The sequence below is a fragment of the Hemiscyllium ocellatum genome, chromosome 2 (assembly GCF_020745735.1).
Source record: "Hemiscyllium ocellatum isolate sHemOce1 chromosome 2, sHemOce1.pat.X.cur, whole genome shotgun sequence".
Lineage (NCBI taxonomy): Eukaryota > Metazoa > Chordata > Chondrichthyes > Orectolobiformes > Hemiscylliidae > Hemiscyllium > Hemiscyllium ocellatum.
In genome coordinates, this window is record NC_083402.1 from 67376154 (window position 1) to 67400255 (window position 24102).

Sequence of the window (24102 nt, forward strand, 5' to 3'; positions counted from 1 at the left end):
GAACTGTCTTGTCATGCAGTTACATAACGCCACCAGAATTTGATTTTCAGCTGGTTTTGAAGGTTGGAAAAGCACTGCAATAATTACAAAATGGAGGTTTGGCGTGCGATCTTAGATTCAGAATAGTAGCCGGAAGCGGCAGAGACAAGCCACAATAAATGCAGAAGGAAACATGACAGAAGCGCTTCACAGGAGGCTCCCAAGCACTGAGGATGTCATCTAGAAAGGGGATGAAATGTTTGCAACAAAAACTCTCAGCTCGGCGAACAGAGCCACAACAACGAGCACCTGAGCTACACATCTTCTCCCAAACCTTGACTATAGCTGATAAGTGCTGAAAATGTGTTGCTGGTTAAAGCACAGCAGGTTAGGCAGCATCCAAGGAACAGGAAATTTGACGTTTCGGGCCCGAAACATTGAATTTCCTGTTCCTTGGATGCTGCCTAACCTGCTGTGCTTTAAACAGCAACACATTTTCAGCTCTGATCTCCAGCATCTGCAGACCTCACTTTTTACTCTATAGCTGATAAGTGCCTGGTTTAGAACAAACAAAAAACAAAGAACAGAACAGCGCAGTAGCACGGCTTTTGGCTGACTGCAAGTTCCCCTCCTCTCCATCCTGACATGGAAATATACCACCGTTCCTTGACAGTTATTGGGTCAATATCCTAGAATTCCCTCCCTACTGGCAGTGTGGGTCAACCCATGCCCAAAACGTCGAATCTCCTATTCCTTGGATGCTGCCTGACCTGCTGCGCTTTTCCAGCAACACATTTTCAGCTCTGATCTCCAGCATCTGCAGACCTCACTTTCTCCTATTGGCAGTGTGGGTCAAACTGCAGCAATTCAAAAAGGCAGCTCCCCACCACCTTCTCAAAGGCAAAAAGTGATGGGCTACAAATACTGGCTAGCTAGCGATGCCCAAAGTCCCACAAATGAATTTTTAAAAAAATAGAGAGCACATTCAACATCAAAGAGCATAAAAAACGTAAGGTTGGACTGAGGCTGGATCTTTAAATTTATTCAAGGCTGAGTTAATTAAATATTTGATAGACCGGAGAGCTGCAGACAGTTAACTGGAGATGGGGCCAACATACAAATCAGCTGTAATCTTATTGAGTAGTAGAACAAGCCTGAATTATCAAATAGTTTACTCCTGCTCCAACACCTATATACCTAGGCTAATGATGATTTACCTGCTTCATGATTTCTAGCCTCTGACCAGCTCTTGTTGCTGCAGTATTTATGTAGCTAGTCCTTTTTCAGTTTTTGGTCAATGGTGACCTTTGGAATGTTGTTAATGGGGTACTCTGTGATGGTACTATCATTGTCGAGGGGCAATCGTTTCCTATTAGAAATGGTCATTTGCCTACCATTTTGTGTTGTGAATATTACTTTTCACTTGTTACCCCAAGACTGATAATGACTAGATCTTGCTGCATTTGGACATAGACTGCTTCATTATCTGAGGAGTCACAAATGATGCTCAACGTTGTGCAAAATTGAACATCACCACTTATGACCTTATGGAGGGAAGGTTATTGATGAAGTAGCTGAAGATGATTGGGTTTATGACACTACCCTGAGGAACTACTGTAGAGACAGCTTGGAACTGAGATTACTGACCTCCAACTGACCTGACAACCATCTTCATACCTGGTATGACTTCAACCAGCGGAAAGTTTGCCCCGATTCCCAATGACTCCAGTTTGCATGGTGGGGCAGAATATGAGGCTAGAACTAATAAGGATTTCTAAAGAAGGATACTGAGAAAATCGAGCAATTTTAATCCTCATCCAAATTGAAGAAATCAAATTGGCATAGAAGGCCTTGAGGATGAATTCAGAATCTTCAAGGCAATTTCCTACGTGTTGTGGGACCAACCAGGGAACTGGCTCTTTTGATCAAGTAATGCACGTTGAGACAAGATGAATTATCAACATAGTAAAAAGAAAATCCTCAAGCGAAGAATCATTATTAGGTTGTGGAATTTAATGCTCCTTTTGAGGGTGAGAAAGTTGAATCCGAAATTAATGCTTTAAACTATGAAACAAGCATTGGTGAAAGTGGACTGGGATGATAGATTAAAAATTGAGAGGGTAATGATCAGTAGTACACCTCTGTGGCAATATTTCATAACTCTCAACAGGTGTCGTTCTTTTCTCATTTTAATATATAATGAAAAGGATAAATTATTTGTGACTGATTAAAAACAATGAGGATGAATGAAAAAATGAGGTTGCAAGGCTTATTGGTAGGCCAGAAGAAAAAGTGTAGCAGCAAATAAATCATAACAATCTGCAAAAAATAATTAAAAGAAACACCAGTTTCTACAAGTGCCTAAAAAGCAAGAGAGTAACTAGAATAAACTTGGGAGATAACATCAGTGAATTGATAATATGGCAAACTAAGGAACGACTGAATAAATAATTTGTATCTGAGATTATTGTAGAAAACACAAAAATATCTCTGGGGAAATGAAACAGAGTAACTCATCACTAGAAAAATTATACGAAGCAAATTAATAGCACTAAATGTTGACATGTCTCCAAGGCCTAATGGCTTATGTCACTTGTCAAGGCTGCAGAAAAAGTAGATTCATTGGGCATAATCTTTCAAAATTCTGAAGATTATAAGGAAATTTCAATGGATTGAAACCTGCATGTAAGGGCTGGGTTTCTCCTAAACAAAAAAGGAAGGGTGGTGAATATTAGGGGAGTGGAGAAACACTGGACTGGTAATTAGAACAGCTAGCCTAACACTGGATATTTGGAATCCATAATTGAAGTAGTAGTAGAGTGGAAAGGACATTTTAAAAATCACAATGCAATCAAGCAACTTTGTTTTATCAAGGCAAGTTGTACAAAAGTCTCAAAAATCCTGCATAGGGATAAAGGTAGTCTAGGTAAGTGGCTAAAATTTGGCAGGTGGAGTGTAATTTGGGAAAATGGGAGCTTGTTCTCTTTCGTCAGAAATATAGAAAAACAAAGGATGGTTTAAATTGATAGATTGCAGAATGCTGTGCTGTAGAGGAATCTGAAACTCTACCTTGAAACACAAAAAGTTAGAAACATTGAAAGTAGGAGCAAAAGTAGGCCATTTGGCCCTTCAAGCTCGAGCATCACTCAATATGATCATGGCTGATCATCCAACTCCGTACCCTTTTACTGCTCTCTCCCATTCCCTTTGATTTCTTTAGTCCTAAGAACTATTTCCAACTCCTTCTTGAAAACTTTCAATATTTTGGCCTCAACTACTTTCTGTGGCAGGGAATTCTACAGGCTCACCATTCTCTGGGTGAAGATTTTTCTCATTAATCTGCAGGGACAGCCAGGAGGACAAATGGAACATTGTCCAGAAAAGAGAAGTTTTGCCACAAACTATATTTACAGTCCTGTTTACTGTTTTGGCCTCCTGACTTGAGCATGCTTGCTTTGGAAGTAGTTAGGTGATGTTGATTTCTCTGATGAAGGGTTGTCTTATGAGGAAGATTGAGCAGTTTAGGCCGATATTCATCGGAGTTTAGAAGAATGAGTAATGATCTCATAGAAACATGTAAGATTCTGAGGGTGCTTGTCAGGATCCTCCTAAGGGAATCCTCAATAGGGCATGGTTTCAGAAAAAAAGTATTTTATTTAGGATGGAGATGAAGAGGATTGTATTTTCTTCAGATTGGAATTCTTTACCTCAGAGCTGTGAAAGTTCAATTGTCGAATATGTTTGAAGTTGAGACTGATTAAATTGTTAAACAATGGGTAGTGAAGGGTTGTGAGCAAGGGTAGGAATGTAGATTTGAGGTCAAGCTTAGATCAGCAATGATTTTGTTGAATGTTAGAGGAGATTCAAGGGACCTGTGACCTTTTCCTGCTCAAATATCTTATGCTCTTGTATGGTTTACTATCCACATCTGAGGGTTTGGGTTCAACTCGGACAGAATGAGGAGATGGCTAGGTCAACAACTAACTTCAGGCTTGGCCTTCTTTTATGATAGTTTGTTATATATTAAGACTAAAGATTACAATACATAGTATTCAGAGATATACCAAGCTCTAATATTACAAGTACATTTTTGAAAGACTAGTTCATAAACTCTACCCCTGACGCTAGTCAATCTGTTTAACATGCCACTTTGCATCTGTTTTTAACTTCCACATGCCTAGATCTCTATATATTTTTCTCTTCTCTCTTTTCCCCCTTTGTTTGCCCACCGTGTGCTGTTCAGGTCCAGTGAGGAGTAGTTCTGTGACATCATTACGGAATTACTTCAGAGATCTAAGGTTTGCTACCTCTGAAGGCTTAAAATCGAAAATGGAAATTGCTGTGTGGTGTCATTATGTAACTGCTACCTGGAACCATGGTTTCTTAACTCCTATATTGAAATTAAATAAATGTTTGCATAGCACCAATACTTGCAGCCTTAGCAAAATTCCAATTGCAATTCAAGGTTGATAAATGAAATGGAATGATTTTTACATTTAGAAACTTTCTACCAAAATTGCAATGAGTGTTTCAGCAATTCGGTTTGCTTCCTTTATTCTTTTGGGATTGTGTTTTTCCTGGCAAGGCATTTGTTGTCTATCCCTAATTGCCTTTGAAGTGATGAGCTTACTTTCAGAGGACATTTAAGAGTTAACCATATTTTTATGGATTTGGAGTCAAATGTAAATCAGATCAGGTAAGAATTGCAGATTTCTTTCAGTAAAGGAGCCTAGTGAAGCAGATGGGTTTTTAAAATGAGATTAGATGATAGATCCCACAGTCACCATTGTTGAAACTAGCTTTATATTTCAGTTTTATTATTTAAATTCCACTAGCAGTGAATTTTGAACCTAAAGCATTGCCTGGGGATTTGGATAACCAGTCCAGTCACATCACTATGCCGCAATGCACCCTTAATGTTTCTATGGCCTCTATGACTGAAATAAAATCAGGAACATCTGCTCCTTTTCCCCATTGTTTCCCCATTGCATCAGTCCTCTGTTTTGGATACAACTATATTTTTTAAGCCAAGTAACAGCATGAGTTGCATTTCAGTAATATAAAATGCTTTAAGCAAGTAAGATAAGAACGCATATTTCAGAGAAGATTTGTTAGAGAAGACACATTTCATAGCTGGATTTGGGTGTTTGTTCTATAATTCTACAGTGTATTAATATTTGACTCAAGTTGCTTTTTCTAGTTGACTATAGGCACAGTGAAACAAGCGCTACACCCTTAATGATAGCAGCAGGTCGGGGCTTCCTCAGTCAAGTGGAGCAGCTACTCAGCATGGGAGCAAATGTCAGTGTTAAGGCTTCCAATGGCTGGTAAGGGAATTGGTTTCTTTCTTTTCTTATGCCTTAGAGATTTATTAATTAAGTTAACCATTTTTTTTTGTTCATACACTAATTTGATTATTCCTGCATTGGAGTTGATTTAAATATGGATTATGTTTGCACAACTTTTGCAGGCTGGAAATAATTATGCTAAATTAAGCAGAAAACTTAGCAGAAAACAAATGTTTTCAGTTATAATCTGGAGATGGAAGTTTGGGTCTTGGGAACCTAGACAGGTCTGGATGTATGTTTGCTTGCTGAGCTGGCAGGTTCGTTTTCAGACTTCTTTGTCACCATTCTAGGTAACATAATCAGTGAGCCTCCGGATAGAGCACTGGTGGTATGGCCTGCTTTCTATTTGTTTCGGTTTCCTTGAGTTAGTGATGTCATGTCCAGTGGTGACATAATTTCCTGTGGTGATGTCATTTCATGTTCTTTTTCTCTGGGTGGTGAATGGAATCCGTGTGTGTGTGTTAATAGAGTTCCGGTTGGAATGCCATGCTTCTCGGAATTCTTGTGTGTGTCTCTACTTGGCTTGTCTGAAGATGGATGTGTTGTCCCAGTCAAAGTGGTGTCCTTCCTCATCTGTATACCTCTGCCAACCATTCAACCCAAACTTTGGTCCGCTATATGGATGACACCTTTGTCATCATAAGACTAAACAAATTAGAGAAAACCTTCAAGACCATCAATAATACCCTTACTGACATGAAATTCACTAAAGAGGAGGAAAACAACAACAATCTGCCATTCCTAGATGTTGCAGTTGAGCAAACAACCAATGGGGAACTTCAAACCAGTGTCTACAGGAAAACAACACATGCGGACCAATTACTGAACTACAGAAGCTATCATCCCAAAATCCACAAACAAAGCTGCATTAGAACATTATTTCAACGAGCCACCACACACCAAAGCACAGAGGAACTATGAAGAGCAGAGGAAAATCACCTATACAGTGTATTCAAAAAGAATGAGTACCCATGAGCATAGTCCACAGATTTCTCAGCAACAAACCCCAACAAACTGACAAAACACATCCAGAAACTCTAGCCATTCTTCCCTACATCAAAGAAATCTTAGAAATGACTGCCAGACTACTTGGACCTCTTGACATCATGGTAGCCCACTAACCCACTAACACGCTAATACAGCAGCTAATGAACTTGAAAGACCCAATACAGACAACAAGCAAAACTAATGTCATTTACAAAGTACCTTGCAAGAATTGTAACAAACACTACATTGGACAAACAGGCAGAAAACTAGCCACCAGGATACATGAGCATCAACTAGCCACAAAAAGACATGACACATTCTCACTAGTATCCTTACATACATATGAGGAAGGACACCACTTCGACTGGGACAACACATCCATCCTAGGACAAGCCAAACCAAGGTACGCACGAGAATTCCTAGAAGCATGGCATTCCAACTGTAACTCTATCAACAAATACATTGACTTGGATCCCATTTACCACCCCCTGAGAGAAAGAACAGGATGTGGCATCACCAACTCAAGGAAACTGAAAGACACAAATGAAAAGTGGGCCACACCACCAGTGCTTCATCTGGAGGCTCACTGATGATGTTACCTAGAATGGTGGCAAAATATCTGAAAACAAACCTTCCAGCTCAGTGAGCAACCTACATCATGAACCTCAACCTGAGCCACAAATCTTAAAACTCACTAGACAAGTCTGCTTGTCAATTGAGAGAGGTTTTATTCAATGATAATTAGTCAATTGCTGTGGGCAAGAGAAACTTTCAGCCTTTCATGAAATTAATACATTATTAGAATTTTATTAGTATTCAAACAAATTAAATTGTATCAATAAATAAGCCTTTTGCATTCAACTACAAAGGGGGAATTGTAGAAAGGCAGCTGCAACAACTTACTCTTAACAGGAGCGTTATTGAGCAAAATTGTACACTGGATGACAGAAGTAGTACCTGTGTTAGGACAGATGGCAAAGGTTTAATTAAAGAGGTAGATTTATTGACTATATAAAAGGAGGAGAGAGGTTGCTAAGCATATATTTAGGGAAGAAATTTTCAGTTTAGGGCCTAGGCAGATGAAATCACAGCCACCATTGATGGAGTTGCGTAGGGCATATCATTGAGCAAGAGGTGGAGAAACGCAGAAATGATAAACCATTGTAGAGCTGAGAAGGTTACAGATGTAAGGAGGAGCAAGTCAATGGAGGATTTGAAAATGAAAGTAGGAAGTTTAAAATTGAAATATGGCTTAACCAGGGGCTAACACAAGTCAGTGAATACAAGGGATGGGCAAACCACAACTTTGAATGAGGAAGGAAATGGACACCTGATTTGTATAATCTGAACTTTGTGGAATTACATCAATGTCATACTGTATCAAAATTGGTGTCCGCATTGAACACGTGCAAACAGCTAATTCCTTTATCAATGTAACACTTTCTTTCAATATGTTGAAGGTGTGATACGTAATGTGAGGAGAACTTCTATGTAATTCACACACCTGTCTGTCTGACCTGTCTACCATTCAGGAACTGGAGCAGATTATGTTTATAGTTCATAGAATCCCTACAGTGTGGAAACAGGCCATTTAGCTCAACAAGTCCATACCGACCCTCTGAAGAGTAACCCACCCAGACCCATTCCCCGACCCTACCACTCTACGTTTACCCCAACCTTCCTACACATCCCTGAACACTATCTGCCATGAATTTAGAATGCAGCTAACCTGAATCTTTTCTCTGTTGACCTCCTTTTGATCTGTAACCCTTCACACCCTTGCATAACAAAATCTATCAATGTCCAATTTTGATATGTTTCAAAATTCACCTTGCTTCAATATCTTTGTGCAAAGAAGAGCTTATTGATTCACTTATGAACGTTTCAACTCTGCTAAGACTGTGCCCTATTCTGGTCTTGCGTATGAACTTCATTGGTTGTGAATATGTTGATTATATTTCAGTACCTCCACTAATTAGAAAATTGATTCCTTGCACAGATGTGCAAATAAAATCATATTTATTTGTTCTTACATAATGATTGTCAACATGCCAATTTTTTCTAAAACACTTTTTCAGCTATAAATTACTAATGACAAAAAGTGTTTCCTAATTAAAAGAAAAATTGAAAGAACTGTGGACATTGTAAAACAAAAATGGAAATTGGTCATAAAGCTCAGCAGGTCTGGAGAGAAATCAGAGTTAAAAGAACTAATTAAAAGGAACTTTTCAAGCACTAATTAAGAGAAACGTGTCCAGTTAAAGCAATCAAAATGAATTCAGTAACTTCTAATTGATTCAAGTACAGGTCTGTGTCATTTAGACTTTGCTTCCATTCCTTACTGGTAAATATAACATGCCAATAAATGTTCTTTTGTGTATATTTTACTGGGATTACATCAATTAACTTTCCTTTCAAATTTTTTACTCCTCTTGGATAGGAGGCAAAGGTGGCCCTTGAAGATATCTTTATAGTGCCCTGTGCCCTGTGCTTCACAACTAATTTGTTTTTTCAATATTTCCAGGATAGCTTTGGACTGGGCTAAACGATTTGGTCAAAGTGACATTGTAGATCTTCTAGAATCTTTCAAGTAGGTACAGAAATTAACTGTTGTTGCAATATAAATCTGTTAATCACCTTCATATGAGAGAGCCAATCTAATAAATGTATTGCAATAAAATATCCCTTTTTTCAATCTTGGAAAATGTATGTTCATGCAAAAATGCAATAAATGATAGTGCTGGTATTAAACAGTTCCAGTTTAGGTTTTGAAGGCTAATAGTGCATCTGTCCCAATTCTTGAGGGTGGATGTGAAGACAGAGGTCATAAATCTGTGAAGGGCCAGGAAAACCTTCATAACTACTCTTAGAAGGAACTGGGAGCAAGTGACTAGGAATGCCAACTCAGAATATGAACAGGAGTATTTAATGACCTAATGTCCAGTGTCAGTGCGTACACCCTTTATGTGACATCTACCCACCAGTACAAGTGTGGTATGCCCTTATAAGCACACTAACTAATGATACCAACTGCACCCCTATCCATTACTGTTCCTGCATACCTTCAGCTATTCAATTGTGGCATAAGCACCCAAACACAGCAGTGCAGTTGTGTAGAGCAAAGTGCCATGCAAAAGAAAAGATGGAAGACAGTGAAGTTTATAACTCTTGATCCCTACATAGAGAATAGTTTCTGAATTTTCATGCTGCATCCAGTTACTGAGAACATCAAAGAAAATGGCATGTTCTAGCTTTATGTCCCTTTTAAATTGTCAGTTCAGCTTTATTATGCTATTGTGCATAATGAACAATTTGCAGATGTTACCATGGACCTTTTTCTTCTCACCCAATACCCCTCCTTCACACTGACCTTCCTCTTTTGAGTTATGACTTTTGGTAATCCAAGAACTGCCACCCTCTCAGCAACAGAAACCCATGGAGAAAGAGGAAACAGTACAACAATGTAGCATTAATGAAATTGGTCCAACATTTCACCACCTGAAACTTGAAGCCACCAGTTCATACCCTTCATTTCACTTATTTTGAAGGTTAGTATGGATCAGCGCATGGAGAGCCACCACATACAAGTGTACAGTAACCAGGCCTGAAATAAGAAGTGGTTTGTTTGCCATCCCATCACAAAGGGAGGACAAAGTGGAAAGGTTCTTTTGTAGAGAACTCTGAGGACCTAGTTGGAGTGACATACAGGAGATTGTTGAATTGGCATGCATACCACAAGTAGCTTGTCTTCTGTCACTAGGGATCCATTTCCAAGTTGGCAGACGTCATGGCATTGCCCTTGCAAGCCTCCGCTTCGTCTCCCTGTTATCCTATAGACTCAAAGGCATCCAAGTGCTGTCTCCATACAAATTACAGCCTTTTGTGTACTTAGGCACTTACTCTTCTACCATTCCCCTGAGAATACTCTTTCTGGAATGTACAGGAAGTCTCCAAAACAACTCCTAAAATACTTGCCAACAGAGCATCCCTTATTGCACCATCGTTGGGAATATCTTGACATGCAATTTTCTTACACTGTTCTCTGTCTGAGGAAATCCTCCCCAGAGGTAGAGTAGCTTTTAATCTTTCAGGGGAATCTCTAAAGTGATCTTTGCCAGACGCATCCAAGTAAAGTGTCAAGGACAGCACGTGCACCCTTCATTGCACTCTGATCTGACCAATGCATTTGCTTCATGACGTTTTGTAAAATGTAGACTAAAAATTTGCATGTTCATGTAACTTTTTCACAATTCTGGCATTGTTCCATAATATGAAAAATAAGTATTAGGAGTGAGAAAATTGAAATCTTCAATACCCAGACTGTTGTCATACAAGGTTGTGCAATAGCCCCCATATCATTACAATCTATCTAGTAGTAATTGACCACATTATCAAAGATGAACTGACCTTTGGTGTCCGCATTAAATATTGCCCAGATGAGAAACTGCTCATCCCCTATAGTCTCATTGACAAAGTTGGACTGCCGAACAGACATACATGAGTTTGTATTAAACTGCGGTCAGATTTGCAAGTGACTCCTGATCTCTCAATTTTGCATGTCCTTGATCATGACTAAAATAAAACTTGTGTATCAACACACACCTGGCCAGTGAAATAATCCAAACCCTATATATGTTGAATGAGAAACTCTAGCATATATTAAGTACCTCCCATATCCTGTGAGCTGCCCCTTTTCAAAAAAGATAACTATTGACAAAGACAACAGCAAGTCTTTGAGGAAGAGCTTTGCAAATCAACGTAAGTCCTGGTGTACAGATCTGTTGTTGCCATATTCCTGTATAACAGTGAGACTGGCCTATGCGTCAGTGACACCTTAGCACACTCAGGATATCACATCAGTCATGACTCACTGCATCCTCCTGTTACAATGAGAGGACCATTGAATGAATTATAGTGTCCTCCTTGAAACAAACTCCACAAGTATTGAAGCAAAACTCCTGAAATATCAATTTCAGTGGGCTAACCACTGTATTACACCAGTTCTTGGATCTTCAGATCAGTTGGCATAGGGGTAGGAATTCCGATGAGGTAGTGGAGTCCATAGGGTAGGATTTGCTTCCTCCTTTTTCCCCTCTGCTACACTCTTGACTCATTGTTTAAAAAGTTGTAACTGTAACTATTGATGGGCAAGCGTTTCTGATGCCCGGTCCTGTTTTCTCAACTCTTATATGACCAAATTTCTAGGAGAAGATGAGCAAAACACAGATCACTTTTTAAAAAAAAAATTAATGTAATGAGTGCATTGCTGACTAGGTTGGCACTTATTGCCTTTCCCAGAGGGCAGTTAAGAGTCAACTCCTTGAAGCTCTTTTTGAAGCACTAAGGTACTGACATTAACGATTGGTAGCAAGCTTTACCCAGTCATTCAAAATAGTGTCAACTTGCCCACTGGTCAGAGAGTTGAGAATCTGGTCTGCTCAGTTAACTAGAGACCCGTGACTGAAATTCACTGTTTCCTTTTAATTGAGAGGTAGCCCTTACTGTTTCAATATCATACTTCCCTATCAACAATTTATGTTGTTATTTTGAGATTCTCATGTCAAATGCAGTCAATTCTGTGCTAGCTAGTTGTCCTTTTAATCACTCATTGTCTTTTAATTAATGCTTTCTTGTGTATTTTCAGACACTGCATAATTATAATTGTACTGGTGTTCAAACTAGTGATTAAACTATTTTAGATTAGATTAGATTACTTAGTGTGTGGAAACAGGCCCTTCGGCCCAACAAGTCCACACTGACCCGCCGAAGAGCAACCCACCCATATCCATTCCCCAACATTTACCCCTTCACCTAACACTACGGGCAACTTAGCATGCCAATTCACCTAACCTGCACATTTTTGGACTGTGGGAGGAAACCCACGCAGACACTGGGAGAATGTGCAAACTCCACACAGTCAGTTTGGTGTTCTTGAGTAGTTTAAAACAGTTTATGCAATTATGCAATTTAATAATATTTTAATTTTGTTCACCAGTTCTTCAATAGATTTAGGAAATTTGGATGAGTGTGTCCTGGTCCAGTCAAACGGTGGTGAGTTAAGTCAAGAAGATAAAGATGTTTTAAGTGTCTACCACCACAGCTTTGATGATGAAAAGGTTGACCTGGATCTAATTATGCACCTTCTTTATAACATTTTTCAGAGCTCTGATGATGGTAAGACATTGGTTTGAGAATCGCTAATATTTCTTTTCAAACTGCTCATCATTTTATTAGCACAATTAACCTACAACTACTGTATGCATTACACTAGATTTTGTTTGTTCAAATAGTGTGGAAAAAATGTGGAAATATCTCGTTTCGTCATATTTTCCAAATAAAGTAACAGAAAACTAGGTAAAACTATAAAAGCATAGGAATTTCTATAATATTTTTGAAATATTATTGACAAATTGAGCATTGGTCCAATGAGAAGCGAGACTGAAGAATTGTTGTCAGAAAGAATATGGTAAATGAGGCAGACAGGTAGTTTGCATTACTCGTCATCATAGAGGATACACCCTAGAAGCAACTACATATCAGGAATGGAAGGCAAGGAGGAGCTCAAAAATGATAATTAATAGAGAAGTGGTGTTGAGTAAATTGTTAGAACTGTGGGCCAAGTGTTGAGGTCCCAACTGACTTCATCCTAATGGTGATATGTTGGTATTAATTTTCCAAACATCCCTAAATTTGAGAAGGGCACCATCAGATTGGAAGTTAGCAAATGTAGCTCATTTTTATATAAAAAGAGGAGACAGAAAGCAAACTATGGACGAGTCAGCTTAACATCTGTCATAGGGAAAATGTCAGAAGTTGTTACTGAAGAAGTTATAGCTGGACACGGCAAATTTACGGTAATCAACAGAGTCAGCATAGTTTTGTAAAGAGAAAATTATGTTAATCTATAATCTATTGTTGAAGTAATGTGTGCTATGGATAAAGTGGAGTTGGTGGATGTATTACATCCTAGATTTCTGGGAAACATTTGATAAAGTGCCATGTCAAAGTTGTTACAGAAAATAAAAGTTCCACATCCACAGAGTGTCACCTTTCGTTTGGATAAAAGATTGGCTGCATATCAAGCGGCCAGAAGTAGGGCATAAATTGGTCTTTTTCAGATTAACGAGATGTCACAAATGGTGTGCCACAGAAATCTGTTCTGGGATCTGCACTTTTACAAATAATATAAATAACTCTGCAAGGTATGGTTGTCAAATTTGTTGATGACAGAACAATAGTTGGTAACGTAAGTTGTGAACATAAAGGAGCTACAAAGGATACAGATAGGTTAAACGAGTGCACAAACTGTGGCAAATAGAGTATCATGTGGAAAAACATCTGAACTGAGATACTATAAATTTCAGATGCAGAGGGATCCGAGTGTCCTAGTGTATACATTGTAAAAGTTAGTGGAGGTACAGTGTGTGATTGGTAAAACTAATGGAATTTTATTGTTTATTGAAGTTATGCTTCAGTTGTACAGGGCACTGGAGTACAGTGTGCAATATTGGTCTCATTATTTGAGGAAGGGCATAAATGTGTAAGAAGTAGTTTTGAGATTTATCAGACTAATGCCGGGAATGAATATGGTGTTGTTAGGAAATGTGCGAGATTCTGAAGCATCTTGACAGGGTGGGTATGACAGATGAGGCAAATTTATTTCTGTGGATCATGAGTCTTTTGAACATTCTCTCTGAAAAAGTGGTGTAAGTAAAGTTATACAGATCTAACAAAATAAGTACTCTTTGGTTCATTGAGTCTGCTCCAGTCAAATGCAAACAGCTAATTTTTCTAAACCCATTTCCTGGCACTTGGTCCATAACCTTCTGCGCATCTGCAACACAAGTGCACATCTAGAGTTTCTTCCTCTACCATCCGTGGAGGCAACGAGTTCCAGATCCCCACTATTTTCTGGGCGAAAGAATTTGTCCAAGCATCCCATCTAAACCTACTGTCCCTTACCTTTAAGTATATGCTCCTGGGGGATCCAAGATGGCGGCGACCCAGCAAGACTGAGTCCACAGTGCTCTACCCAAAACTTGGGGAAAGTGGGCTATCCACCCCCACCACACTCACTAAACCATTTATAATAGTTGTTAACCTTAAATAGTTACCTATTAGTACATTTAAATAGTCCAATACTAGCTGGAAAATGAGTAAAGGGAAGGGAACAGGCGGCTCTAAGAAAGCAGGGACCCCTCCCCCACCCTCTCCCTCTTCAGCTGCAACAAAGGTGTCTTCAGCTACTTCAGGAGATTTACCAATGAAGATGAGCTTTGAGGAGATGTTTGCCAGGTGGGAGGCGAAGATTGATGCTTTTATCGATGAGTCTCGGCAGAGCAGAGAAGCACTATCAGCCGAGCTGCAGAAGCAGGGCAGAGACATTCAGGAATTGGAGTGCCGAGTCAGAGAGGTGGAGTCGAAGGCCGCAGCCTCAGAGACTGGGATAAAATCAACAGCCGACCACATCCGTTTTCTCGAGAATCAAGTCCAGAACCTAGAAAACCACATTGATGACCTCGAAAATCGATGTCGTAGAAAAAATATTCGGTTGTTGGGCCTGCCCGAGCACGAAGAGGGAGGTCAGCTGACAGCATTCTTAGAGCATTGGCTGCCACAACTTTTAAATCTGCAGGCTGGATCAGGCCAGGTAAGGGTGGAATGGGGCTACCGGGTCACAGTACGTGGGCCCGGCTCAACCCAGCGCCCACGCCCAGTCCTGTTCCAGCTGCAGAGCTATAGGGAGAGGCAGATGCTCCTGGAAGCCTCAAGAAATCTGGGAAAAGATCCCCAAGCTATGACCCACAAAGGATCCAGGATCATGCTGTTCCAGGACTTCTCCCCAGCTTTGGTCCGAAAGAGGAAGGCATTCGATGAGGCGAAGAAGCGTTTAAGGGACTTAAATATCCAGTACTCCTTACGATATCCAGCGACGCTACGCCTTAGCCACGAAGGATCCATATATAACTTCGGATCACTGGAGAAGGCTAAGGAATTCTTGGACTCTCTTAAATAAACTGTAAGAGATTGTGGACGCTGGTCTGCCTTTCCCATTATTTTGGTTTACATCCCTTCATCTTTACTTATCTTTCCCCCTATGTGTGTATGTATATATATATGTTGGGGCGTTTGGTTAATGTTGATGGGGAGAGGTGGTTACCTTATTCTATTTTACTTCTGTTTTTAGGAGCGGGGTTGTTTTTCTTTCCCCTGTTATTTTGTGGTATTATATTTAAGTATTACATGTTGAGATTGTAATCTTATAGTTATATATGGTATTAATATTCCCAAATATATTTAGATGTGGGTGTGGGTGGGGGTGGGGTGTTTACTGTTAACTCTAGCTTTATATTATATTTGAATTCTCCTCATTTTATTGGGGAACACCTGGGTCAAGGGTGGGGCACTGATTGGAAGAGGGTAAGATGGACTGTGGGAGAGGAAGTGACGCTCCCTGGGAACAAGGGAGAAAATCTCCAATTCGGAATGTTTTATATTTTTTATACTTAGAAAGAGTTTTTTGTTATATTGTTTTGAGTGTATCAGAGAGTCTTTACTTTTGTAAATCTTGTAAGCTCCATGCTTGGGATGTTCTAGATAGGGTTTCCCCTCCCGAGGGGTCTCGGATCTGTCCAGATGATTATGGCTGAACAGTCGGTTAAGTGGTGCACCTGGAATGTCAGGGGGAGTAATTTGCCAGTTAAAAGGAAGAAAATATTATCAAATCTTAAGAAGGAGATAGTTGATATAGCTCTCCTACAGGAGACACACCTGTCGGATAAAGAACACTTAAAATTACGACAGGGCGGATTTGATCAGGCCTTTTTTTCCTCTTTTAATTCAAAAAGCAGGGGAGTCGTTATCCTTGTCCGGAAGAACTTCCCTTTGAAAATTCTAAATCAGATAAAAGACGAATCTGGACGATATATTTTGATTAAAGCCCTCATAAATGGAGAGGAATATGGGATCTTAAATGTGTACTCCCCCCCCGGCACACCCCTTTAAATTCATAACGGAAGCTTTTTCAAAACTGATGGCCTTTGGTGCCCGTCATACAATTATAGGGGGAGACTTTAATTGTATTATGGATCCGGAAATAGACAGGATTCCCAAGAGTGCCGCTGGAGTATCTCCCAGGTCTAGACAACTGGCGGACCTGAATAAAGAATTAGGATTGGTAGATGTATGGAGATGTCTCCATCCACAGGGTAGAGATTTTTCTTTCTACTCTAATCCACATAAATGTCACACAAGAATTGATATGTTTTTTGCCCCATCGATTTTTCTAAACTCTATAGCAACCTGTAAAATAGGTACTATAGCAATCTCTGACCATGCCGCTGTATACATGGAAACTAAGGTAAAGAACAATGGGACATCTGCTCGGCATTGGCGTATGGACCCCTTCCTGATAAAAGATAGCAAATTTTTAAAGTACTTCTCCCAAGAACTTAAAACTTTTTTAGAAATTAATACTGGTACGGCTAGTAATCCGTCAATGATGTGGGAGACCATCAAAGCTTATGCACGAGGTTTGATCATCTCCTATTCAGCGACCCAGAGGAAAATGAAGGGAGAGCAACAGCGTCTGCTCGAAGCTCGCCTAAAAGCAGCCGAAACAGCATACGCTGATAGACCTTCTATCACAAAATTGCAGAGGATTACAGCACTTAGGACAGCTTTAAACACCGCGCTTACTCAAACGGCTAAAAGGGAAATATTATTTGCGAAACAAAGATTATATGAATATGGCGACAAACCGGGTAGATACTTAGCATTTCTTGCAAAGAAAAAGAAAGCCCCTCAAACTATTCCAACCATCAAGGAAAGTACAGGTACCCTGACTCATGATCATAAAAAGATCAATGCGACCTTTAAAGAATTTTATTCTGAACTATATAGATCGCAGGATTGTGAAGATAGGATTAGGAGGATGCAGTCATTTTTTAAAAATTTGACCTTCCCGGGCCTGACTCCGGAACAGGTGTCGGCCCTAAATACCCCTTTAACAGTCCAAGAAATACTTGAGGCAATTAGGCAACTTCAGAGCGGAAAAGCACCGGGCCCGGATGGTTTTCAAGCTGAATTCTATAAAGAATTTACAGGAATATTGGTTGACCCACTTATGGATATGTATAATTTTGCGCATAGTCAGGTCTGTCTCCCGCCCACGCTGAAAGAAGCAAATATTTCTCTTATCCTCAAAAAAGGAAAAGACCCAGAAGATTGTACATCTTACAGACCAATATCCTTACTAAATGTAGACTTTAAAATTCTCTCAAAAATGTTAGCACTAAGACTAGAAAGGGTACTGCCATATATTATAAAGGAGGACCAGACGGGATTTATTAAGGGCCGCAGATCATCCAATAATATCAGAAGGGTCTTGAATATGATCCAAGCCTGTCATCAGGGAAAGATACCAGGAGTAGTAATTTCATTGGATGCGGAAAAGGCATTTGATAGGGTTGAATGGTCATATTTATTTTACACATTGGAAAGGTTTGGCGTTGGACAGGTGTTTACCAAATGGGTTTCAACATTGTATAATGACCCCAAAGCAGCTGTTATTACTAATGGGTTAAGATCGGATGGCTTCAGTGTGGGTAGGGGCTGCCGTCAAGGATGTCCTCTCTCACCATTGTTGTTTACACTGATAATCGAACCATTAGCAGAAGCTATCCGGACTGATCCTAATATAACGGCCCCGAGGATTGGTACAGGTAAACACAAAATTACCCTCTATGCAGATGACGTTCTCTTATTCCTCAGTAATCCTTTAATGTCAGTGCCTCGTCTAATTCAAGTTATTAATACATTTAGTGCATTCTCAGGCTATAAAATTAATTTTTCAAAATCGGAAGCCATGCCAATGGGTGGTCTGGCTATGATACCCCACTTAATGGACGGATCCCCTTTTCCCTTCCGTTGGTCCCTGGAGGGCTTCTTATATTTAGGTATTTTTATCACGCCAGTATTTGATCAGCTGTATAGGGCTAATTTTGTACAATTAATGGAAAGGATAAGGCAGGACCTCCAGCGATGGAGAGACCTTCCGATTTCCTGGCTAGGGAGAATAGCATTAATTAAAATGAATGTTCTGCCCCGTCTCTTATATCCTATGAGAATGCTCCCGCTGATGCTGCCAAGGCTAGCCCTACGTAAATTATATGGCTGGTTGGGCTCCTTTATTTGGAACCATAGATGGCCCCTTATTAAGCTGAAGAAGCTACAGCTTCCACAGGCAAGGGGAGGACTGGACTTCCCAGACTTTAGGAAATATCAGTTAAGCTCCCTACTAAGTTACATAGCTGATTGGGTTTCATCTGATCCACAATCAATTTGGCTGGATATCGAAGCCTCCCAAGTAAAATACCCACTTATTAACCTTTTATTTTCAGATAAGAGGAAAATCATTACAGACCACTGTAAAAATCCCATAATATTAAACACAATTAAGGCCTGGAATATAATGCGGCAAAATGAGGGTAACTCACATAAAACATCCCCCCCATGCACCAATAGTAGGCGCATGGGGATTCCAACCGGGGATTACAGATGCTACCTTTAAACTCTGGAGATCCAGGGGCATCTCATGCTTAGGGGACCTATTTAAAGATGGGATCCTGATGTCCTTTGAGCAGCTGCGTCTGAAATTCGGAATACCTAATGGGGATCTCTTTCGATACTTCCAAGTTCGAGATTATATACAGAGGAAGACTACATTAATAGATAGTCTTTATAAATCAGACAGAGAACGTAATGTCTTACGACCAGCGGGGGCATCCTCCGTTAGTACTATATACCATTTGCTACATGATGGAGTCTCAGGAGACATGGATGACCTGCTTAAAACGTGGGAGCAGGACTTGGGGCTAGAAATCTCTGAGGATATGTGGAATGACATTTGGGAAAATGCTAGAAGAATTGCTATCTGTAACAGAACTCAGGCTATCCAACTAAAGATACTTCATAGGGCCCATATAGCTCCGGCTCGACTGGCAAAATTTAAGGCAGGAGCATCTCCAATGTGTCCTAAATGCAAAATAGAGGTGGGTACTCTTGTACATTGTCTGTGGACTTGTCAGAAAATCCGCAGATACTGGACTAAAGTGGCAAATACCCTGACAGAAATTTTAGGAACGGAAATTAGGGTGGACCCTGTATCTCTCCTTTTGGGCTTTTCGAACCTCTCATCTCTGGGTATGCATGGGAAGAGACTATTTTCTATTCTCTCTTTCTGTGCAAGGAAAAATATTTTGGTGAACTGGGTGGCTGAGGGCCCCCCTGGACTTTCAAATTGGCACAGATTAATTATGGAATATATCCGCCTTGACTTCCTCACAAATATGGTGCACCGAAAAACTGAATTATTTTATAAAATATGGCAGCCCTTTTTGAATTATATAAATGCAGATATTTCGGCTTTCCTAACAAGGGCTTTTATTTAGTGAAGATTTCAGACCGGGCTGCTCCGGGGCCCCTTGGGAGAGGAATCCTGCACGAATACGGGTTTTATTATATTTGATGTTAATACATTCCGAGCATGTAAGAGACTTAGGTATACACTCTGGTTAGTTATAGGTTAGATTAGTAGAAAGTTGAGTTTCTTTTTTCTTTCTTTTTTCGTTTCTTTTTTTTGTTTTCTTTCTTTCTCTTTTCTTTGTTAAATTATGACTATTGTATATATGATTTAATTGTACATCAATGTTTGTATCTGAGAGTTTTGTTTATTTTTGTAAATTTGCAAAAATGTTAAATTTCAATAAAAATATCTACAAAAAAAAAAGTATATGCTCCTGGTAATTGATCCTTCCACCAAGGAAATGTTTGTTTTTCCTGCCCAACCTATCTTTGTCCTTCATAATTTCATACAGGGAGTCCTGGGTTTTGAATGGGTCTGTTTGTACATTTGTCCTCAAGTTGGAACACAATACAAGATAATAAAACAGTTGTTTCGAAGTACAAGAATTGTTCACATGTTGAATATTTAAAATTGCAACCATTATATGGGATTGAGTTTGCAATTTGGGCATTTGTAAATGGCCACCACCTGTTTTCCACCCCCACCTTTGCATTTCAAGAATGGCCCCCTCAGTCTCCTCTGCTGTTAGGAAAACAACACCAGCTAAGTGCCAAGCAACATTCAAAGATTGCATATGAGAAATCTCCGCTTCTGGAATCCCTCTAAAATAAGAGAATGATACACAAATAATTCCCATCAAAAAAAGAGTTTTATATTGAATCCGACTTCTGAAACTATATTTAAATATGCAACTAACTTGATGTCAGAGCAATGGAACAATCTGTTTTCAATGAGCTAAGACCAACACCTGGAACATTATCACTTGCCCAAACTTCATTCATCACCTGAGTAAACTCATGATTGTAGCTTTTTAGGTAGGGTCTTAGAATCTGGAGTACTTCTTTGACTATTTTTAAGATGGGATGAATAGATTCTTTGTAAGCTAGCTAGGTGGTTGAAAGTTTGAGGTGTAGGTGGGAATGTAGATTTGAGATTGCAGTCAGTCTCACTTGGGCCAGGCATCCAACATATTTTGGTACATTCTTTGAGCACTTGTCTATATACCTTAGATCTCCACATTGATTCTAAGGCCTGAGATATGTTTTGTGTTGACAGTAATTGTGAGGAATGGGAGAAATAGTGATGTAGCTTAATAAGAGACTTCTGACAGAATCAAAGAGGAAAACAGATGAGATTTGATCATAATTTGATCCTCAACAGACTGAATCCACATTTTGCCAATTTAGGAGATAATATAACGAGTACTATAGTCAGGAAAACATTCTTATATTCAATAGGATTTAGTAGTACGATAATGCATTCTTCTGTCTTTTAAAATATTGTTCTCAAAATTTTTAAAAATACCTTATGGTTAAATTTCCAGGTGCAGTTTTAATATTTTTACCAGGATATGATGAAATTGTAGGACTCAGAGATCGCATACTGTATGATGACAAAAGATTTGCTGATAATTCCCACAAGTAAGTTTTTGAAACAGGTACAATGTACAATTTCTGGAATAAGTAGTTAAGTGCATATTTTTGTCATTTATTAAAATTGTTTTATGCATTTCAATTATTTGCACAGATTTGTAGAAATGTCTTCTGTGTAAGCAGTCAGATACCCAAAATTGATTGCAATAGAATATTAACCATGAATTTCCTAAAAAGGGCAAATTAAAAAAAACTACCTATGATCACAGCCATTGGTCACAAACAAGGACGTGAGTTCAGAGTGTGGAGCGATGTCTGCCAGAAAGCCAACATGGGAATGGGTGTTGCTGATGTTGGTAGGAGAATACCCTTGAGGTGTTCTGCAGAATAATAAAATGTTGGAAAAATTTGGCAGCTGTGTCAAAATTATTATTGTGGAGATGAAATATCATATGCCTACAGCCACAACTTTGGCACCATAAGGAAGTATTAAAGAATGTATCAGATATTTCCTGGCTTTTTGCTGGAAGATCTTCATGAGCTAGCAGCTGGGCTTCATCCTCAGGGCCTTTAGGAAGATTCTGGCATATTACCAATTTTCTCCCAAAATAGGCACCTCATTAAAGCAAATAAGTCACCTTCAGCTTTTAAAGGGATAGTTTGTACAATTCAAACCCTGCCTTCAGCCAGATCATTTTCTGACATTTGTATGTAGTGAAGTTCAGACTTTAGATGAAAAACCTTTTATCTCCTCTAAGCCTTCCTTCCAATTAGTTTAAATCTATGTCTCCCACCCATTGGTTTCCATGCCAATGGCAATGACTCCATGACAAGGAATATTACTACTTAAACACTTTATCATGTTATCTGTAATAATTAATGGACATGCACTCCAGTGCCCTATTCCTCTGTATGTCTTAGTATCTGACTACTATTCTCCACAGTAAACACTGATGCAAAATACTCATTTAGTACCCCCCCCCATCTCCTGCAACTCCACACATAGGCTGCGTTGCTGATTTTTGTGGGGACCTATTCTCTCACTAGTTACCCTTTTGTTCTTAATGTATTCATAATCTACAAGAACTAGTGAGAAAAACTGCTTTCTCAACCTGTTTTACTTTTTGGAGTATATTTGTGCAAACACCTGTTTGGCTAATCAACTTGCAGCAACTGAATTCTCACTTTTAAGTTTTCGATCCTTTTGCTTCAGCAAGAGAAATCTGCAGAGAAGTAATTGTCCAGTAAGAGATGAAACTTACTTTCATTTTTTATAAACATCTTTTATTAGAGTCTACTTTAAATCTTTGTATCTATATTTTATCGAATAACTATCATGTTTTTACTAAACATTTGGCAATAGTTGCGTGATAAATCAACCTTTGATCTTGTTCAGAGTAAAGCTTTGCTGCTGGTTACTTTTTTCTAAAATTGCAAACTCAAAAAATCTGAAAAGGTGGCTAAATGAGCTAAATTAATTTACAATTTACTGACCACTATTTGAACCACCCCTGGTCATGACAATATATACATGAAAAGCAAGCAAACTATTATTAAATCATTTTTAACTTCACTACAAATAGCTTTTTAGTCACAAACACCCGTAATTTGTTTCCTGCATTGGCCAGTTTTGGATCTAACTTGGCATATTCATTTGCTGCTAGAGGCTTACTTTTCTAACCAATCTGCCACATGCAACAGAGATAAAAATGTAGAATGAGCTACACTCCTCAAGCTTTATTTTAAAAAGGACAGTCAAGTTAATTTGATATAGTCTTCCCTTCACAAATCTATGCTGATAGTTTGTGATTAATCTATGCCTTTCCAAATGATGATGAGGGAATGTGAACTGGCCTGTAGTTATTTGGTTGTGCCATTTCTCCCTTTGTAAATAAACATACAATGTTAGCAAAGGGCTCTTGTGACAGAGTAGTCATATCCCTAACTCTGGTTCAGAAGGCTGGGTTCAGGTTCCACTTATTCCTGTTGTCTGGCATAACCTGTCTGAATAGGTTGATTGAAAATATCTACGACATTAGCAGTTCTCCAATCCTCTAGCACGATGTCTTTAGTCAGAAGATTGGAAAATGATCGTCAGAACTTCTGCTATATCCTCCCATGCTGCTGCTTAAAATTTTATCTTGATCTTGATGGTTTCTCTATATAAAAAAGCGAAAGCCTTTAATATTTTCTTGCCATCTTTATATCAATTTATGCCTCCTTAACTAAAATGTCTATATTTCCCACTCTAATATTCATTAAGAAGTAAGTCCAATTTTCCATCTCCACAGGCTTCTCTCCTTTTCAGGTTTTATTATCCTCTACTCTTTTTTGTTACTTTTCCTCTTGCCCTTTTTATTTTTTTTTTAGGTTTTCCTTGATTTTGGTTTGCCAAGTTTTTTTTTTAAACCAAACCATATATTTATGAAAAATAAACTTTAGCAAATCCAAAGTAAAGATATAATCCTCTTTTTGTAAGAAGTTTCTTAGGCTATTACTGAATCAGCACAATAATTAATCATGTGTTAGTGTGAGAATTTACCACACCCATCAACCAAAACCCTGGTTCATCGATCAGTTTTTCTACCCAATAATTATGACAATTATTAGCTTTGTCTCTGTTATTCTTTTACTAAGGGACCTTTTTCCTCCATCTCTATTTTGATTTTCAACTGCAAAAAACCTCTTTGCTGTCATGAATTCTTTGAATTTGGGTCCCTCTTGCCTAGCTACTTACACACTTCACTGCTGAGCACTTACCTTGCTCCCTGTTTTATTGACTTTGTAAGCCAAAGTCTTGTTTCCAGCCCTATAGACATTGGTGTGGAAA

At 39.0% G+C, this 24102-nt stretch overlaps 1 protein-coding gene across 3 annotated transcripts in view; it reads left to right on the top strand.

Moving 5' to 3' along the window:
* The window catches only part of ythdc2 (YTH domain containing 2), a 164989-nt gene that overhangs the window by 70777 nt on the left and 70110 nt on the right, over positions 1-24102 (top strand). For all 3 annotated transcript variants that reach the window (XM_060837491.1, XM_060837499.1, XM_060837505.1), the window contains exons 12-15: positions 5180-5306; positions 8839-8904; positions 12310-12488; positions 21224-21320. In XM_060837491.1, coding sequence (XP_060693474.1) covers positions 5180-5306; positions 8839-8904; positions 12310-12488; positions 21224-21320 — 469 coding nt within the window. The remainder of the gene's footprint in view (positions 1-5179; positions 5307-8838; positions 8905-12309; positions 12489-21223; positions 21321-24102) is intronic.